The sequence below is a fragment of the Myotis myotis genome, unplaced genomic scaffold (genome assembly GCF_014108235.1).
Source record: "Myotis myotis isolate mMyoMyo1 unplaced genomic scaffold, mMyoMyo1.p scaffold_m19_p_2, whole genome shotgun sequence".
In the NCBI taxonomy this organism is placed as follows: Eukaryota; Metazoa; Chordata; class Mammalia; order Chiroptera; family Vespertilionidae; genus Myotis; species Myotis myotis.
The window spans coordinates 176,738,330-176,759,206 of NW_023416324.1; the positions used below are offsets into that span (position 1 = coordinate 176,738,330).

The window sequence follows — 20,877 nt, forward strand, 5'->3', positions numbered from 1 at the left end:
ACAAATAATATATTTTGGCTTTTATTTGGGTAGGGACTGTGGAGGGACAGGAGAGGGAATGGGGGTTCTCTTGTTTCATGCAGAGAGTGGCAATCATTCACAACTAGTTTAACTTCCCCAACCATTGCTCTCTTCCCTCTTGCAAAATATTTGAACCTGAGAATTTTTGCCAAAAAGTTGTTGCTCTTTTTAGTCTGCTTCTGTGAGCTCTTTTTTTTTTTTTTAAGGGAGGTTAGTGCAGTACAATTACTCTAAACCCCAATACATATTTTTAATATATCCCTATTTTTCAAATATATATACTCTAGATAGTCGATTGGCTCAAATTCCGGGAATATCCTCCCCAGCCCCCCAGAGCAAGATCATCGGGATCTTTATTCAAAGTTTCTTTTATTCCAACGTGTGAGCAAGAACTGTCGAAAGTGCTCATTACCACGTGAATAATCCATATATGCATTACAATGGCTGGCCAGGCTGGGGAAATTCTTTTAGAGTCTCTGCATTAATTAGGGGGGGGGGGGGAGATACCTGGCTTAGAATTGGAATTGAGAACTGGCATAATAATTCTCCTTTCCCAGTACAATATTACCCTAAAAATGAGGATAAGAAAGGAATAAATAAAAACCAATATGCCCTGAAAATAAAGCAAGCCACATGAGATAAAAATACAGAAAATATGAAGATATCCTCAGCTGAACCCAGAACTAACAGCAACAGCACGAGTTAAGAAATCCTTTCTGGGAAAACGAGACGGTGCAAACCCCCTGGATGAGCTCAGTGGTTGCAGCCGGGACTCTACTCAAGGTTGGAAGGTGCTGCCGGATTGCAGCTTCTCCGAAGTTGTAACAAGGTGACACAAAAAACCATTGAAAGTGTGGGAAGCAAACCCACGCTTTTAAGAACGCCTGCCTGACTCTCGGTTCCTGGTCCCCGTCGGCGGGGAAAGCTGAGCGAGGTTAAGCAGTAAATAAAAGAAGAAAGTCCAGGAGTCGGTCTTGCAGGGTTCTCCGGCTGCGCCAAAGCGCGAGTCGGTTGCGAGGCAGAAACATCGCGAAGGCCAAGACCACAGCGATCCCCCAACTTCTCTGCTCCCACAGAGGACAACTATAGTCTTTCTTTACCTTTCCTAGGGCAAAAGAAAGCAACAAATCCAATCTTGTTTCTCCACCCCTTCCCCTCCCCCTCCCTCTCTATTACTAGTAAAACATGGTTAACAGATCAAAAGCATAATAATCTCCACATGTGATTAGATCGGACAAGTAAAATATCTACCTCAGAGTTGTTTTCTTCTTTATTATGTCTGTTGCCTGGCTTCTCTCTTTTGCTTGTTATCAGCTGCAGAGCTTATCCGATTTGGGGCTACAGGCTTGGACCCGCGCTGCCAATTTAAGAAATGGAATTCGTGGAGGGAGAGAGAGAGGAAAAAATAAAATAAATAATGATAATAATAGCCGTGGCAAGTCAGGCATTTTTGCAAGACACTCTTCGCTTTCTCTCACCCCTAAACAGGAAAATGTTAGAGGAGAAAGTTTATGAAGTCAAAGAACAAAGAAAGCAAACCACTTGTTTCCTCTCAGACAATAGCAGGGCTGGAGTAATCCAAACACCCACCCAGCAGATGAGCACTTTGCATGTCTAGTTTGCAATTATTCCGATACAAGAAGCATTTTCCCCTATAACCACATTTCCAAAGGGCCATTGTACTGTGAAGAAAACGAAAACAAAACCAGCCAACCTGGTCCCGATTTGGCTCAATACCCCATCTGCTAAACTACACGAAAAATTTCAGAATGGACTCCTATCTGGCAACAAGTGGCATAAATCAGTTTAAGTCCCCCATCATGCTGCTTAGAAAGGGAGGGAGGGGGCGAATTTACAATCTATGTCTTTAGTTTCTATTTTAGAAATGACACGAGCATTTTAATTTTTTCCTGTTCTTACTCAACCATCCAGCCACATGTTAACATTAGCACAAGCTACTGGAACAGAATACCAAGGTTTTAGGTATTTTGCTTTCTTGGCTGAGCACAGCATATAATTTCCTGAGGAGTTATGTCTAATCAGTGTTCACCAAATAAATGAAAGACTCAAGAATAATTTCAGTGTCCATATTTCAAAAATTTATTTATCTCAAACTGTGCATAATGGAGTAAAAACTTAAGTTGAAAATGTACCTGTTATAAGGATGGTATTAGTTCAAATATATACATGGATTCTCGGCAGACTGATTCAAATAATACAGAGCCGAATCTTTAAAATACAACTACGGAAAATAAAGGGGGGGGGGACCTTAAAATATCACAACAAATTTACAGAAATATTACAAACCATAAGAAAATATTTCAAACACAGTAATTTCATGTTTTTTATCTGAACAAAATGGAAAGTTGGGAAACAAAAGCTATTATAAATTACCAATGATGTCAACCTGCATGGCCATTTTTACTTTTAACAGTAAGTTAAAAAAAATTTAGTACAATCTAAAACTTTTGCCCCTTTAAAGACCGCGGAGATAGTTTTACCAGTACATATCCTAGTTGTTGTTTTTTTCCTTTTGTACAATTTTTAAACAATTAAAATGTCCAAATCTGAATAGTTTCCTTTTCACGGCTGCAACTGCCCTAAATTTCAGCTGCAGAATCAAAATTCAGCAAGAAGCCTCTCCTTGAAAAATTTTGGCAAATTCTCAGCTTATAAACAATGGACATTTTGATTGCCATGTTTATCTCGATAAATACTGTACAAAAGTTGCTTGCAAATATTAAAACATTTTTTTCCCGTCGCTTGGAGACTAGCTCTAAATATTACTGGTAAAGACTTTTGCAAACTTTCTGCAAAGCTCCTACCGTATCACTAGAACTTTTTAAAAGTTTTGCGTAGTTTTCTTTCCTCCAGATCTATACAAGGTCCATCCCCTCGCCCTCCCCACCCACCCCCCTCCGGTTTTCTCTGTACAAAAATAGTCCCCCAAAAAGAAGTCCAGGATCTCTCATAAAAGTTTTCTTGTCGGCGTCGCGGCTTTTTTTGTGAGTGTCGCTGGGATTGGTGTTCTCTTTTGCAGACAGATGTCATTTGCTGTGGGTGATAACTTTTTGTTTTGAGCATACCAGGTGTTTCCTCCACGCTGCTTCGTACTCTCCTCCCATTTCCCCCTCGTTTCTCCTTGAAAAAAATCCCCCCTTCCAGTTCACCGTACACGACCCTCACATGTGCGAGAGGGGCAGTGTGCCGTTAATGGCCGTGCCGGGCACCGGGCCGCTCTGGTAGTGCTGGGACATGTGAAGTCTGCTGGGGGCGGCGGGCTCCGGCACCTCGGCGCCGGGGAGGTACATGCTGATCATGTCCCGGAGGTCCCCGGCCTGGCAGGGCGCCCTGGAGTGGGAGGAAGAGGTAACCACGGGGGGGCTGGAACTGGCCTCGGACTTGACCACCGAGCCCATGGAGCCCAGCGCCATGCCGGGAGTGCCCTGCTGCGAGTAGGACATGCTGTAGGTGGGCGAGCCGTTCATGTAGGTCTGCGAGCTGGTCATGGAGTTGTACTGCAGGGCGCTCACGTCGTAGCGGTGCATGGGCTGCATCTGCGCCGCGCCGTGCGCGTTGAGGCCCGGGTGCTGCGCGTAGCCCAGCTGGTCCTGCATCATGCTGTAGCTGCCGTTGCTCCAGCCGTTCATGTGCGCGTAGCTGTCCATGCGCTGGTTCACGCCCGCGCCCAGGCCGGCGCCCACCCCGACCCCGCTCGCCATGCTGTTGCCGCCCGGGGCCAGCAGCCCGCCGGGCAGCGTGTACTTATCCTTCTTCATGAGCGTCTTGGTTTTCCGCCGGGGCCGGTATTTATAATCCGGGTGCTCCTTCATGTGCAGCGCTCGCAGCCGCTTGGCCTCGTCAATGAACGGCCGCTTCTCCGTCTCCGACAAAAGTTTCCACTCGGCGCCCAGGCGCTTGCTGATCTCCGAGTTGTGCATCTTGGGGTTCTCCTGGGCCATCTTGCGCCGCTGCCCTCGGGACCACACCATGAAGGCGTTCATGGGCCGCTTGACGCGGTCCGGGCTGTTCTTCTGGTTGCCGCCCGCCGCCGCCGCCGCGGTGGAGTTGCCGCCGCCGCCGCCGCCGCCCCCCGAAGTTTGCTGCGGGCCCGGCGGCTTCAGCTCTGTCTCCATCATGTTGTACATGCGGGCGCTGTGCGCGGGCCCGGCCCGCCGGCGGCCGCCGACCCTCGGCCCGGCCGGGACTTTGGGGGGCCCGCGGGCGGGGGGAGAGGAGGGGAGGCGGGCGGGGGTGTCGGGAGCGCAGAGCTCCGCAAGGAAAATCAGACGAAGAATAATTTGGGGGAAGAAAAGAGAGAGAGGCAAACTGGAATCAGGATCAAAAAAAGCGCTTCCCTCCTCTTCTGGCCGATTCTGCCGCCGCCGATGATTGTTATTATTTTTTGGAAAGGCTTAAGCCCGGGGCTCAAACTTCTCTCCCTTTCTTTCTCTCTCCTCTTCTTTCTCTCAGCCCTAGTCTTAAAGAGGCAGCAAACTACTTTCCCCCTTTTGCAAACACTCTTCTCTGCCTTGACAACTCCTGATACTTTTTTGAACAAGTTAATAGACAACCATCCATGTGATGGGGGCTGTCAGGGAATAAATGGGTTTCCAGCGACCAATCAGCGTGCGGCGGCTCCTCCACTCGAGCGCGGCCTCGCCGCCGGGTTTTGCATGAAAGGGGGCGGGGCCTGCCGCGCCGCGGGCCGCGCGGGGGAGGCGGGGGGAGGAGGGAGGAGGAGGAGGAGGGAGGGGATGGAGGGAGGGGGAGGCGGCTCCCACAGCCAGCCTGGCAGCCACTGAGAAACCTTTGTATCCCCTCTCGCAGCAACAGGTCACACCACACGCCTTTTCGAAGGAAGTGGGTAAACAGCACCAAGACTGAGATGATTTCCTTTAAACTTAATGCCGATTTACTTTTTGGTGCGGCTGCTGAAATGGGGACGGGGCGCGAGAAGCCGCTAAGGTGTGGGGGTGGGGCAGGGCAGAGTGGGTGGTTCAGGGCGACTGTCCTACTAGTGTTTCAGGAAACAGGCAGCGCCGGAGTTGGCGTTATTGTTCTCCCGCTCCTCCGCGCGCTCCCCCCAACTCCAGCCCCTCCAGCGCTTCTCCCGAGCCTCGCTCTCCCCTGGGCCCCTTTTTCTCCACAGTTGTCCGCGCTCGCTCACCCCCTCCTCACACTGTCCCGACCAGAAGTTAGGAGGCGGGAAGCTCTATCCTCAAAACCCTCCTAGCTTCCACGCCATTTGCTCTGTTTTAAAAATCCACCCTGCTCGGACAAGGAGGCCGAGTGCAGAGCTGAGGCTGGGCAGGCCCCGGGTGAGCTGCCGCGACCACGCTCTGCCCTGCCCAGCCCTGCTCTGCTCTGCTCTGCTCTGCTTGCTCTGCTCTGCTCTGCTCTGCTCAGCTCAGCTCAGCTCAGCTCGGGCGCAGGAAACCACAGCTTGTCAGCTTCCCCCAGCCACATCTCCCACAGCCGCGCTCCATTCAGTCGGTGCAAAGGGGATGCTCATTCTCTCTCCCCATCCTCCTGCTGAGCCGCCCCCAAAGAAGGATTTTAGTTGTGCCGGTTTCAAAAGGAGGCTGGGGATGAAAGAGCTGAGCCGAAGGACGCTCAGAAGTGCAGGCTATGGGGAGCGTTAGCTCAACTTCCTGGCGTGCCACAGCTCCATGGAGGTGGCATTTGGGCCGCACACACCAACTCCCTCCCACGCAGAGTTTCCAGGACTCAGGCAGAACCAGCCCTGGCATTCCCACCCCAAGTGATTGCCTTGCCCCGACGGTCCGCCCGGGTCTGCAGGCTGAGCTCTGAGGGGGGTCTAGGTCTGGGAGGCTGGATGGTGCTCGCCAGGCACAGGTGCAGGCAGTGCGGGCAGGAAGAGGGCGGCCAGCACTAGGAAATGGGGGAGCCCAGCCAGGCCAGGGCTGGAATCGGATGGGATGAGGGCGGGGGTTGGGGCTCAGAAATCCTGCCCGCCCAGGACCCAAGAGGGTAATTTTAGCCGCTCTCCCATTGTCCGGACGTAAAGATTTCAATAGGTAGGCGCTCAATGCGGAGAGCAATGGCAGCACGTCCGTTACAAATAGGTAGTTTTGTTTCTCTTGTTGTCGCTACACGGAGTCAAACAAAGCCCCGTCTAAGTTTCCTTCCACTCTGTTGTTGGGATCTTTGTGGCTAAAATGCACTTGACTACAAAGGGGGGGGGGGGAGAGAAAAAAAATCCCCGATGCCATTTCTTTTTTTTTATAAAGGGCTTAAACCATCGGGGTTACTTATTTTCTTTCTTCTGTAACACCCTCTCCGCCCCCTCGTCCCCTGATCCCCCCTTACGCACCCTAAGAAAATGTACTGAATAGTATCTGTCGGCCACGTTCCATTTATTATCTTTACAAAACTTTGCATTGTTTTGTTCCTCACTAACCTCCCCATAAACCGTCCTTACCCCCAGGCTAACGTCTTCAATCTCTGCCGTCCCAAGCTTTTCTGCTCTTGTAAGACTCAAGATAAGTATGCTCGCTCAGAAGAGTTGAGAAACAGAATTCTGCAGTAGACTTGTTCTAATAAATTATCATTTCCAATCAACCCCTACTCCCACCCGCCTCCCGTAGTTCTCCTTTTCCTCTTAAGTTATGGTTTGTTTGTTTTTTGGTTCTTGGGAACCTGGGAAGGAAGACACAGGCCTTCTCGAAACGCATAAATATGCCACTCTTCAAAATAAAGCAATGTCTTCTGTTTTTTCGAGGTGTAATATTAAGCTAATCTCGGACATGAAGACTAGGAAAAGAGAAAAGGTTTCCTGGATCTGGAGACTGGCTTTTCAGTGCGTCTCGGTTTCAGGGATGTGGCTGGTGCGCCCCCTACTGGTGGATTCGCTTTCCCAAGACTATGGCTTTTACCTTTAAAAGGTGTTTGGAAATAAAGAAAAGAAAAAAAAAAAAAAACAGGAGGGGGATGGGAGGAAGATAAAATTAATTACATGTAATTTAAACAAAAGAGAAGTTAACATATCATATAAGCTATGGAACCAAATCATAAGAGTCAGATTTAATTTGCTTAACTTAGAAACATACGTATATAACCTCTAGATAAGTGGGAGGTTAAACCATGGAAAAATGAGGTACAAATTATGAGATTCAACATATGAATGAATTATGATTGTCCAGACACCACGAAGGGCAAAACAAGCATTCATTTTATGATTGTGTATGTGTTGGTCTGTGCTTAGTAACATTATTCCAAAAACTAGGGGGGAAGAGCCTAATTAAGTTTGAAGACAAAACCAAGAAGTGGTGTGGATATTGGTGGTGTATATGTATTAAAATAAATATTAATAACAGATGGTTATAGAAGCAAATGTTGTTAATCTCTCTCTCTCTCTCTGTAGTAAGTAGTAAGAAGCACAGATTTTTCCTTGGGATAATATGTAAAAGCTTTTATACATTCTCAGATGCATATGTTTGTGTCTGAATTCTATAATAATTCATTTAAGAGGTTAAAGGGGATGGCTAGGTCTTTTGCTAATTGTTTTTATCATATAAATAAGCTATGGAAATACAGTACAATTGTGTTATCATTGGTTGCATTTATTTACAGCTTTATTTTAATTAAGCCTGCAGTACTTATCAAGGCAATAAACTAACTGTGGCTGGTGTTTATGCATAATAATGTGCTATGAAAGTAAGATTAAAGAAGATGGTGATAGCAGAAATAATTTTCTCATTAGACTTTTTTTTTTTTTAGAACATATGCATTAAAAAAATCAGATCACCGGCCACTCTATTTCAATGCAGCACTATCTCCAGCACCTAAATATAATAATAACTATAGCAATCACAGTTGATGATAGAAACAGTACTGTTTTAGGCTTATAACAGACGGTTCCAGTACTAATAGCAACATACCATTGACTACTAGGGAATTAAGATAAGACTTGGACGAGGGTGCTTCATCTTCCAAAATTCAAAATGTTGCCATTGGCACAATTTATGAAAATTGAAAGTGCTTGATCTAAAAAGAGTGGGCAGCGAAAAGCGGCAAACTTTAGAGCAAGACTAGAAATTAGGAATAAAAATGCCTGAATCCTGGGCTATTCTTCAGAGTTGATTTTGTTCTACTATAGGCCCCAGCCAAAAATCCTTAACTGATTAAATGTAGCTCAATTTTATTTAAAAAAAATCTTTTGCATTGATATTTTTCTCCTGAACTCCTCCTCATCCCTCCTCAAGTATTATATCTGAAGCCAGCTAACACTTTTGTGGATAGGGGACTGTAGACTTATTTTTTCTTCTTAGTGGCAAATAGAGGTTTAACTTGCAGTAATTAGGTGAGAACTAGCCAAGCATCTTACTATTATGATGCTTGTTAAAAAAAAACCGCTTCTTTTCTGCATCTGCATTTGAGTGTGTTCCCCTCCTCTCTTAATCTTCTTATGGAAATGAAGGCAAACGGCAGGGAACCTGCAGAGTCCCGGAGAATGTCCTTGTTAACTGGAATTTCTCAGCATTGCTAATTAGCAGAGTTTGACGACGACCACCAGTATTGGGGGGGAAAGCTCTGTTTAACCACTCACAAACCATTCTGAGGAAGAGCAGACTGATTTTATTTTGTAATTAAAATCTGAAAAGGGCCCTATTTGACAGTTAGGGCTATGAGAGTTTTATCTCCCCGTGAAATAATTACTGCCTTGATAACTCAATTTTCTGAAAAATGTCAACTGTGGGCTCCAAAAGTTTTAATTTCATTATGTGAGGGGAAAAAAAGAGAGCAAAATAGAAGAAAATGTACAGAAAGGCTTTCTAATTCTGGAACTGGTTAAATGTATTAGGAGCCAGATTTGGCCAAATCAAGGTTTTGTTTTTGTTTTGTTTTTTTCTCTCTCTCCCTTTTCTGTTACGTTTCCTCCGGATCCTAACCTTCCAACTACCTCCCCTGAAAGCGACCAGGGCAGCAGTGATCATTCTGCTGTGAAGGAGAACAAACCAGTGTGGTAAATCAGAGGCAAGTAAAAAGAGAAGTATGGAAATCCAAGAAAATTTCCTGATTTTAAAAGCCAAAAATAATGGGAAATCCCAGTGTTTAGGACAATACTGGTGCAATCTGGTAAGATGAGATTTGATTGATACTTGTCCCCTAACACAAGAAAACTGAGAATTACAGAGTAAGGAGATCGGTATAACCCAATGTTTTAAAATGTTTCCTTTTCCCCATTAAATTGCAAAAACAGTTCAATCACTCCAAATTGGAACATGCCACAAGACTTCCAAAATGATCAACACTTGATTCTCCAAGATTTATGAAACAAACACAGATAAATAGAGGTAAAAGGGGGGGGGTATTAGAGGATTTCTTTTCCTTAAGAAGGCATCACATAGTTTACATATTTTCAAAAAATAATTGCTAAGACACAAACTGGGAAAAGTTAGGATATTGAAAGTAAGAGCAAAAATTAGAATAGAATTTTACTGGGATCGAACTACGTTTGCTTTAGATAACTGTAAAAGATCCGTCACAGGGAACCCCAGAGGGGACACTTCAGTTTTTATAAAGCAATTTTCAAAATGATGGAAGCTCTTTCATCTACATTTCCTTCATTTTCTTCCTATTGCCAAACTTGTCAGATTTTGGAAGGGTGAAGGATTATTGACAGGAACTATAAGAAATGTTTCTAGATGATACGAAGACAAGCATATATCTCTATCCCTCTTTACTGACTAAGGCATAGACATGCACATGGAGGCATGGTAGACTGGCAATTTAAAATTGCTTAATCATATTTTTTCTTCTTGTCTGTCCCTTCAGTGCCTTGCCTTTAATTTCTGGAAGTGGTATTACACATAACAAATGAACAAGGCGATAACAAATGCTATTTCAGTCCAGACCCAATTTCACCAAATAATTTCACTCAAGAGCTGTAAGAACCCTTGAAACCTAAGGAATGCAGAGCTGCTCTGCATTCAACTCCTTTTCATATTCATTCTCTTTCATCTAATTCCCACTGATGAAATAAATACATTTTTAAAAGAATCCGGCAGTTAGAGAACTAAATATATTTTCCTCTTCAAATTATAGCAACAAAAGTGATCTATAATCACTTGTAGATGTCTTGAGTGCTATATATAATAACCATCATATTCCTTATAGCATTACATATATATGCACATCCTTCCTATATTCCAGCTCAAATGTTTTCTGGAAAAGGGGACTTACTCTCCACAATTTCATTTCATTTCTGAATTATCAAGTTACTTTAACATAAAATTCTGCCTCTGCTCTGCAGCTGTTGTCCGTGGGGGGGGGGGGGGCGATAGTGTGCCCATTAAGTGATCTAATTATTTAAAATGGAAATTCCCTTTAAAAAAGACAACCTGAAAACATTGATATTTCAAAATTTTCACCAGTGGTTTTCTGTTGCATTGGGAAAAAAAAATAATAATAAAAGAACCTGTGATTTTTGTTTTAAAAATTAGGAGAAGGGAATGAAAAACAAAGACCGGGCAAACATTCATCAGGAACTGCAACTGGCCCAACACACCCATGGGCCGGTTCACACCTCTAAACCATTGCCTGGGAGTCTTCATACATATCTCCCCAACTGACCACACTCTCTTGTGCAGTTAATCACACCAAAAGGAAGGGGCTTCCTTAGAATCCCAGTTTTCCAGTGACTAGGATTGTTACCCTCATTTTAGGAAAAAGATGATTGTTTTAAATTCTCCAACTGTGATTATTTCATTTAGTCGTGACGTCAACTTTTGTGGGAAAAACAAACCTAAATGATGCACGAATGACAGCCCAGTGCATGCCAGGCTACACACTCTGGGCACCGGCAATCCACGAGACAGGGAGATGGTGTTTCCCTAATCCTGGCCATTTCAACCTGCAGCAATGGCATTTGGTCTTCTTTATCAGAAGCTTAATCAGACATGATACAAACTCATAGAAAGTGACAAAAGCCAACTCCCTCAGAGGCAGAGGTGTTTGGTATCCCCCAAAACAAGTTGTCGAAATAAATTAGATCTGCTTAAGGGACAGGAATATTATCAAAAGAAAAGGGAGATATTCTTTTACCTGTTTGCATGAAAGGAAGCTGAAAGCAAACCACTGGGTGGGGGGGTGGGGGGGGGAGAAATCACCCTATAATCACATCAGCCCTACACAAAACTATTACCCACTTTCTCCTTTCAAAAGATTTGCAGCTCTGGCTCGTCCTGGAAAGTGCTCTAAATCAAAGTGTACACCCATCTTGGGCGGGCTGGCATCCTCAAGGCCTCCCCTTGACAGCTGGAGCCCTCTCCCAAAAGCTCTTCTGGCCTCAAAAGAAATGTCTGAGGAGCCTGCCTTCCCAGGGGCCCACTTCTGCTCACCCTGAGCACCCCCTTCCAGCTCTGGCTCAAATGGAGTTGGGCTTCCAAAACCCATCCCAATGGAATTCTCAGATCACTAGCCTGATAATCTTTAAAGGCTTTTTCCGAGCTGGGGCTCTGACTTTTATCTCCCCTCCAACCCTTCTTCCCTTTTTGTAGGCTCTCCCCACTCCTTTTCCTTCCCGTCCCACCCTCCCTCCTTAATTTGAAGATCATTGACACGATAGGCTGTAATGAGTCCTTCAGAAACTGTTATGATCTGCAGTGACAATCTCTGCACCTAATTCACAGATTATTGACAAGCACCGTGGGCTCAATGGTGTCAAGCTGTACTTGTGGTTTCAACACCCTTGAGCGACCCACATAGCAGCTGGGCCCTGGATTAGGACCCGTAGTCTGGCAGCGTTTATCTGCCCGCTGAGTGGTGGAGAGGCGAGTGTCTGTCTATATATCTCAGCTCCTTCAGGCCTGGCTGCCTCGACTGTCTCAGGGTTGGATCAAGAAACTAAAGTATCTTCAAAGTTAAAAAAAAAAAAAAAAAAGCAAACAGTAAATGAGGGCTCCTCCTTAAATCTCAGTCTTAACAGTCATTTTCTCCACTCCAAAATAGGTTAATAAACTCCAAGCCACATCCATCCACCGGCCTTTCCCACGAGGCTTGGGTTCACCAGGGAAGATGTGCTGGAGAGGAGAAGGGGCTGAGGACTTGGCACCGACTCACTGGGCCCAACTTGGGCCGCCCATCCTCCTGGATCGCCCTCAGCGTCGGGCAAGATGGACTCCTGACAAAACAGGGCGCCCAGCCAGCGGGCACGGGCTCAGGCCTGGACGCTGGGACGACAAACCCCAAACGCCCGCCCCGCCCCTGAAGAACTCTGCGGCGGCGGGAAAGCGCGGCCCGCAGCCAGCCGTGGCTTCGCCGGCTCCCACGGAGTCGGCCGCTCGCTGCCCCCTCCCCGATCCCCCCAAACACGCCAGGCTGCCCTGCGGCGGGCGGGCTGCGGGGCGCGCGGTTCCGGCGGGGGCCGCGGCTGCCCGAAACCGCAGAAATGACCCTGCGCTGGGAGGGCCGGGCGGCGTTCCCAGGCCTGGGCCACCCACTTGTTTAGTTCAGTTCCCGGCCCCGGGAACCGCGCCTTCCCGGGGGGCCCTGGGCAGCGGGGGGCTCGCCGGCAGCCAGCGCGCAGCCAGGTGCGCCCGCCTCCTCCCCTCCCCCACCCCGCCTCTCCCTACAAGTTGGGACCCTCGAGGGGGCGGGAAGGGGTCAAAATCTCCGGGCCTCGGCTGTTGCAAATTCGACATCGATTCCGAACCGCAGGCGTGGAACCCGCTTCGTGGGGGCGCCTCCAAGGTTCTGCGGGCTTGGGCCTCCCCACGCGGCCCGCAGCCTCGGGACGCGGCCGTCCGCGCTTCGCTGCTTCCCTTCCCGGGTGGGCGCTGGTTCCGAAGCTGCCCGCACTGAGCACGACTGTCATGGTACCAGTCTTCGGGTAAAGCGAAGAGTAGGAATGTCGGGAGCGCGGAATCCCGCTGGCTCATTTCGATAGAATTCCGGGCAAAAATGGATTAAAAAAAAAACAACACAAAAAAACCCCCAAAACGCTGACTCTTTTCCTGCCACGGTATCCGAACTAATTTATTGAGAAGCCTAAGCCGGGATTCGATTCTGGAATCAGATGGAGAAGGCATCTCTCATCGCACCAAATTGTTTTCAGCAATTCCCCTAAAAGCACAACCTCGGACCCACTGATTTTGGGAGGTGGGAGGAAGAAAGCAGAGATCAACATGAACAATTTGCGTAGCCACAGTATAAATATCTTTAAAAGTAATTCCGCTTGAAACTTCAGCTGGTTTCCCCAATGGGCGAAACAAGCCCTAAACTTCTTAAGGTAAATTTTATCTAAAAATTAAACTTGTAAGTACATCCCTGATGACTGAAATCATAAAACACCTCGCGGAGACCTCATCTGTTCATTTAGCACAATTATTTCAACTTGACTTTACACACCTAAATAAACCCATATTTCCCCATTGTTTTAAATTCAAAAGAGGTCTCATTTTTATAGCTGATCTTTCTGAAAGAATGCAGAGTGCACTTTGGTCTTTATTTGCTCACCAAAGAACAGGTCAAAGTGCTTTCTTATGGGGACAGGTAGTTTTTGGAAGTGTAAAAACAGTCCTCGTCCCCCCCTAGGATAATTTGGATTCCTGGTCCATGGAAATGATGAACTTCAAAAGAAAATACTCTTTATCATTGGTCCACTTTCCCTGCAAGCCTAAGGCTGAGAGAAAAGAAGAAATGTGTCAGGCACCTGTTTCCTAAATACTATCTGGAATTTAACCACTAACGGGGAAAGGAAAAGTTTGATCAAGATCGGTTTGGGGATGGGAAACATTCAAAGAGCAGACTGGCCTTTTAATTACATTATGAAAATAAACAAAGAGGACCAAATATTTCATTTATTCAGAGACTCGGTTACAATACTTGAAGGATCTCTGATGGCATTCAAGATGCTGTTGACAATGTCAAAACAGCAAACAGCAGCACCGTCCGTTTCATTTTTTGAATGTGTGCCTAACGGGAGAAGTAACTTTGGCTTGATTCTCCACTGCTACAGAAGAAATTCTTTTTGATTTTTAAATCGTGCTTCTCTACCTGTTTCACTCTCACAGAATCTTTAATAAGAGCCCTAAACCCAAATGGGGGGTAGGGGTTGGCTAGGATGTGAGGAGGAGGAATAGGAGGTTGAGCTTTACTTTTTACTAAATTAAAGTTGTATTATCTCCTTGTAATTTTTATTGGTTTACAATTAAATTATCTTTAAAGGATATAAAAGCTTGTTTCTTTGCCCCCATCTCCGTTTTGGAGAGTAAAAAAGAGTTGTATCTAACCCCAGAGCAAGGTTCTAGCGATTTCCAGGACTGGCGCTGCGCAGCTTCTACTGTGTCCAACAGGGGGCGCTGGGCACGAACCTGAGCGGCGGCTCATTGCCGCTTCACATCTGAGCCGGGTTCCAGCCCCGGAAGGCGAAAGCCGCTTGCCGAGTCGAGTACAGAGCTTTAGTCTCCGTGGATAAAAAGAGATTAAAGACTAAAATTCTTTTTTGGGGTGTGTGTGTGGGTGGGGGTGGGGGGGTGGTGGTTATCAATTTTAACCAACTCCGAAAATGTAGAGCTTTTTATGCTTTGATGTTCTCATAAAGAAACTCCTATCGGTTGAGGAATTACACGGTTTCTGAGCCAACTCTGCAGCTACAGTGTAAGGGAAATTAATTAAAAATATATTTTTCCATCTGTTCACATGATCAGCTTTTTAGAAGTCTTAAAAGCTGACACTGATCCCTCTGGCCTGTTAACCTTGCCCCAAGTTTCAAATACTTTAGCTATTTCGAAGGCCCTTCTATTAATTTGAAGAGGGGTGGGGTGTGTGTGGGGGGAAGAGACCTAAATATTTAAATCCCCCCCCAACAGTTACTCCTCTGCATCCTCCCCCCTTTCTTTCTTTCTTTAAATGGGAGCTTTTATGGATTGACACATTTTAAACTGTCGATTCTGCAAAGCCAGGTATAAATGACATGAAACGGATCTTAAAAATAAATCTGGTGTTGGACTACAGAACACCCATGTATAAGATGAAATCTAACTAAAATTGTAATCCACCCACCCCCACCCCAACATAAAAAACCCCCAAAAACCTTCACCTGTATTTAAATAGCATGTCTTTAATTACAGCAGTTGGGGATGCATGAGGCTGAAATGAAATTAGCAGTCATTACCAGTCCTTTAACTCTGTGGTGCTTTTGATCAGCACTAAATTAGCTTTCCAGTCCTAACAAAGACTCTACAGCAAGCAGTGGGCTGTAAATAAGACAGCGCGACCTGCCCTCAACACCTTTTCTCTTGTCAATCATAGCTCTATCATTCAGCCCAAGATTAACCTTTATCTACCAAATTAAAAAAAAAAAGAACGAAAGAAAGAAGAAAAAGAAAAAAGAAAAAGGAGGCGGGAAGGAAAGCCCCCTGACCACCACATGTCGCAATAACAGAGGTTCCTAAGAGCCCCCTTTAAATTGTATTATAATGAACCCATGTCAGAATCTGCAATTTCCAAATCATCCCTCCCCACTCTACCCCACACCCTACACACTCCTATAAGAGTCCGAATGATGTTCAGGTAGCAAAGGAATCCCTTTTTTCCGAGTTACTAATTGGGCATGGGCCACCCTCCTTAAATCCATTTACCATTAGCCTCTCCTCCTCTATTAGTCTAACAAAATTTTGGGAGAGGAGAGGATGTTTGAGGAGAAAACATTGATAATTTAAAGATATATGCATAAGTTCCTGGGATGAAAAGAATCAATTTAATCCACGAATAGTCTCTAGTTTCTAACTCTGCGGAGAAAAAAACCACCACCAGCAGCAACAACAAAAAACCCAGCTGCTTTTCTCAGTACTGAATTAAGAAAGTAAAACAGTGGTTCTAATTGCCATTAGAGGGCGCCAGAGAACAAGCCCCCTATCCGCCCGCACACAACTTCCCACAGAATCTTCCCCCCACCCCCGGCTTCCAGCTTCCAGTTCCTCATGCCCTGTAATTCTTTCCTTCAGGTAATATTTCCTGCTTATCCTGCCCTCTTTGCATCTCTAGATGTCAATGACAATCTCTCATAAAGAACGAGGCGTCGCCACGTCCTTTCCTTCTCTTTTTTTCACCCCCCCCCCCCCCCATCCACCACCAGAATAGGAAGACGAAGACGCCAGGTGAAATAGCAGCCACCCCCTCATGACACGTATCTTTGGGCTCAAATCACTCTTCCCGTTCTATGTACTCTTGGTCTGGAGAAGGTTCTTCGTGGGGATGAAATGCTAGAGTGTAACATTCTTAACATGGAAGCCTGACTTTCATTTCTGCATTTCTCTTTGGGGGCTCAGAGATTTCTTCATATTCATAAAAAAGGGAAACAAACACGCCCTTGCAAGGCAACTGATTACGTTCAGCACTAAAACTGTTCGGAGAATAAAATAATGCCACTTCATTTCTGCATTTGTTAAAGAAATCAAAATCAGCATTTAATCCCACAACTTAACGCTTTCAGACTGAAATCTGCCTGTGTTAAACGACTGTCACACAGGGTGTATTTCCAGATCTCTTAAAGGTCAAAAGGAAAAAAAAAAAAAAAAAAAATGAGAGGGAAATAAAGTGAGTTGGGGGTGGGGTGGGCGGAGAGGAGTGGGCTAGCCGTTGAATGTCAAAGTTGGGTTGCAAACTACTTACATGTCCATGGCAGATCAGGGTGTTGTCTTGTAGCAGTTTGATTGGCAGGTAAAAAAGCGAAAGGACGTGAGGGCTCCCTCAGCCTCTTGTCAGCCCAAGCTAGATCACTTCTCACCGGACAGAGCAGTTGAAGGAGCTTGCAGTTCCTTTCTCATCCTCCATCCAAGGCACGGTGAATCCATTTCGGTTTTTCTTCCCCCCAGTCTCTCCATCAGCCTCCTGCCTTCGCCCGCTTCGCCTCACACCAGCCTCCAAGACCTAGCCTAGCTTTGCCACTGCAATCCCCTGCAACAAGAAAAATCGTTTATGGCTTAAAACCCCAAATGGCTGATTTTTTAAAAGAGAGAGGGAGAGGGAGAGAGAGAGAGGAGTGAGAGGGTGAGGGGGAGAGAGGGGGAGCGAGAAGAATGCACCCAGAGAACAACAAAAAAGTCAGTTATCCTAACACTGCTCTATCCCCCCCACCGTACAGAAGAAGAATAAAAAAAAAAAAAAGCTTTATGTTTTTTCAGTGGGTATTCAAAGATAATTTGATGCCATTGTTTCTGCTACAGATGGTTCTTTTAAATACAATAACACAGCTCTTTGTGCAGGCTACCCACAATAAAAATCGAAAGCGTTCCCTGAATAACCATTTTGTTCTCTCTTGTATGGGGCCAACAAAAGATGCCGTGAGGTAATGGGTTCTGTTTATTGAAGCCATAGAATAGGGGTTTGATAAAGATTTTTTTTTTAAAAAAAGCAGAAGACCTTGCAAGGTCGGGCTGATCTCTTCATATCTTTTTATTAAAATATTTGTCCAATAGATTATTCCTTGGTGCAGCTGCAGGTTTCTCCTGAATTCTTAATCAGCCCAAACATCTGTCTCTTTGAGGAGGCTTTAAAAAAAATCTGCAATTGTATCGATGGTGCAGTAACCTTATCAAAACCTGAATTTTTAGGCTCCGTGCAGGCAAAGGCAACGGAGTTTCAATTCTATTTGGTCTTGATGGGGTGAGGCAAAGGATGGGGGGAGAGGAGACATAACCCCAGAGAGAGCAACTAAGGAAAACCAGCGAGGCTCTCCTCTCCCCTCCCCTGTTGACGATGCACAACTGCATGAGCCAGACACACAGACCACTGAGGACTTGAGGTGTGTCTCCTGATCTCTGCAAGCGCCCACCCGTGCCTGCGTGTGTCGGGCAGGGGCTAGGTGTGTGTCCTTAACCTTCTCCTCTGGGTAGGTCTCCAATCCCAGAAAACCTAGGTTGGGAGCCCAGGGGGAGGAGTGGAACGAGGTAAACATTGGTCTCTAGCACCCAAAGGGTCCTCCTCGAGGCTCTCTTGCATGCACTGATAGCTAGTTTTGACTCCTTGATCGCCATCCTGCCAGGTGGCCTCAGCCCTCTGGTTACAGTGCCCTGCCCGCCCAGGCTTCTTCTTACAGTCCCCTTCTTCCTCAAGTCCATGGAGAGCCTTGGCCTCGGCCCACCTAGACCCAGGTGAGGTCCGTAACTTTGAGAGAGCCCCCGAATCCTTAGGCAATGAGGGTGCTGCGAGGGAAGGGGAAGGTGGCGAGGAATTAAGGCCAGGTCTCTCCAGGCCTCCCACAGCCCAGAGTGACAACAATCCACTTTCATGACTTCTGCTCTGTGTGTTTTCATTTGTGGCAAGACAGCAGTCTGGGAAAATGCCTTGAATTTTAAAAAAGAAGTTTCCATCGGTTCTCATTGGTCCCCTGCCCCATTCAGTCTTCCGATTCTTCCCACAAACCATCCAAAGTAAAAGAAAGATGAATGCTCAAAGGAATATCTTGACAAAACTGATCTTAGCTTCTAGTTTCCATTTGGCAACAACAATGTTATTGGTTTACAAGTGGTCTGGAAGGCATCTAATAAGGGATTCTTGGTGACTATTACTTAGACACCAATTCAAACCTTTCCTGTGGAATCTGAAACACACACACACACACACACACCCAACAGGTGAACACGTTAATGTCTGTTTGAAAAGAATGAAAGTCAGGGCAATACTAAAAAAGTTGTGCACATCTCAATGCTCTCTAGATCCAGAAAAATGTGCTTGTAGAAGTGTGAGTGTGTTGGTGGATGGGGAATTGAAGAGCGTAAATCAAGGGTGACATTTAATAGAGCAGGCTAAGGAAGGTGTATTTGTGACTTTTGGTGTATTCGTTACTTTGTAGGAAAGGAGGGGAGGGGGCATTATGCAAAAGTCAATAGTAAAAAACCCTTCTCCCAACTAAGGTGGAGTGGGAGAGGCCAGTGTTCTTCTAACTTTGCACTAAAAAGCAATCCACTGAAATAATGGAATGCTCTCTTCCTGCTTCCCTTGTCATATATATATATATATATATATATATATATATATATATATATATATATATATATTTCTGAATGGAAAAGCTTATAAAGGATGCCCAACCTGTTTAAAAGCTATTTTGCTTTTTATGATGACCTGAAATAAGAATCTGAACTGCTGTGCTTTCTCCACTGAGGGAGGGGGTTGGGGTTGAATCTAAGTCTGTAAGATAGAAAGGCATCAGTGAGTAGCCAACTGTGACTAAGGGTGAGCAGACCTTACACGTCTTATCAATCGAATCTGTTCAGTCCCAGACGTAAGGAAGTTTACAGTCTCTCAGTTGGCCTTACTCTCTTGTGAAGGATCAGGAAGAGTTTTGTAGGCAAGTGCCCCAAAGTTGTCTCAAAAGCTGTAGTGCGTTCTAGCCAATGTAGGGGAAGACTTGCGCCTTTAAGAAATGTGGGATGTGTTGAGGTGAAGGGCCAAAATGACAAACTGCCTTGGTAGGTGAGGGAATCAAGAATTGGTTGTCTGCAACCGGGAAACTACCTTTAAAATAATCTTTCTGCATCCAGAACGTAAGCCCCGGCCAGTTCCTTTCTTGTTGGAGCAAGCACACAACCAAAATGACTCTAGGTTATAGAAACGGCTTTCCGAGGGGCCGGGAAAATCCTTGTAAACCTGCATTTATGGGCTCTGATAGGAAACTTCACTAATCAAAAGTGCTTTGGGGTCCAATCTGTGCGCTCCAATTCTAACTGGGAGGTGTGGGGTTTTACCCCATGCTCCTGGCCGGGGATGTCGGTGAGTGAGTGGCCTTCAGCACCAACAACTCAAGGAGGTGGAGGGAAGGAGGAAGGGGAAGGGAGAGAAGGAGTGAGAAAAGACTGGGGGGGGGAGGGGGAGGGAAAGGGAAGGTAGAGAGGGGATAAAAACCGGGATGCAAAGGAACTAAAGGCAGAGGTGATTAGCCAGAGGGGCACCCCGCCCTGGTTTTATGCTGTCGAGTGCTTCTTATAAGGCAACACTATACGCACGATCAGGGCCTGGATGTCCCAGCGAACCACTGCCCCTACAATCAGGAGTTCCACTGAGATGGCATAGTGTCACGCTGTAGCCACCAGCTATGGGGAACGCTGTGGCTTCCCCCTCATGAAGCCATCCATCATTCACCAACTGGCCGCTCTGACCTCATCACGTGGAAAGAAGTCAGACTCTGGTGGGCCTGGCTCCCGGGGGTCCGGCCACAGACTCCCGGGAGGCCTGTCGAGGTCCAGGGGACGCCTCTGGGGATGCGGGGGCGCGGGGCGGCACGCTCCTCGCGGCACCGCCGCCCAACTGCCCGGCGTGAGGCTCAAAGAGGAGCGGCCGCTCCGGGGCGGCGGGTGCGGCTCCCGCTGCCCGCGGGGGCGTCAGGGCCGCGGGTGCCGGTAACTAGAAGACCCGGTGGTCGCTCCGCTCGCCCACCGCCATTCAGTGATCCGCGTAGACAAAACGCCACCGCGCCACGCCGCCACCGGTGCGCGCACTTCCAGGCCGGGCAGGGGCCGTCCCGTCCCAACGCCCAGCTCCAGCATCTCACCCGCGCGCGCGCCCGGACGGGCCCTTCTTTCTCAAAGCCCCGGGGCGCCCGCCCATCCCGGCCTCGGGAGTGGAGACCCAGGGGAGCTGGGGCTGAGGATGGGCGCGCCTTCTCCCAGCCGCCGGCCTCCAGGTTGGCCGGGCCCTGGGGACGGGCAGCCCCCACCCGATGTCACTCGCGCTGGGACGCGGAGGCTGGCGGGCCGCGCGGGTCACCGGGGCCCGGGAGGCGCTGCGCCCCCAGCGGCCCGCCGCCCTCGCGCGCCACCCGGTTTCCCGCTCTTGGCTCGGGCCCAGCCCCCGCGAGGCCCGCACAGCCCGCCCGGCTCCCCGCAC

General features: G+C 47.0%; 1 protein-coding gene and 1 long non-coding RNA gene across 2 annotated transcripts in view; both read right to left on the minus strand.

Moving 5' to 3' along the window:
* The window catches only part of LOC118677384, a 43,440-nt gene extending 26,378 nt beyond the window's left edge, over positions 1-17,062 (minus strand). Inside the window, exons 1-2 of the long non-coding RNA XR_004974389.1 lie at positions 16,663-17,062; positions 1,273-1,378 (exon numbers count right to left, since the gene is read on the minus strand). This is a non-coding gene — a long non-coding RNA (uncharacterized LOC118677384). The remainder of the gene's footprint in view (positions 1-1,272; positions 1,379-16,662) is intronic.
* Positions 2,944-4,436, minus strand: SOX2 (SRY-box transcription factor 2). The gene has a single exon (XM_036352470.1). It carries the CDS (start codon positions 4,167-4,169, stop codon positions 3,204-3,206), a length of 966 nt encoding a protein of 321 aa, XP_036208363.1. The 5' UTR covers positions 4,170-4,436; the 3' UTR covers positions 2,944-3,203.
* Positions 17,063-20,877: the final 3,815 nt, after the last annotated feature.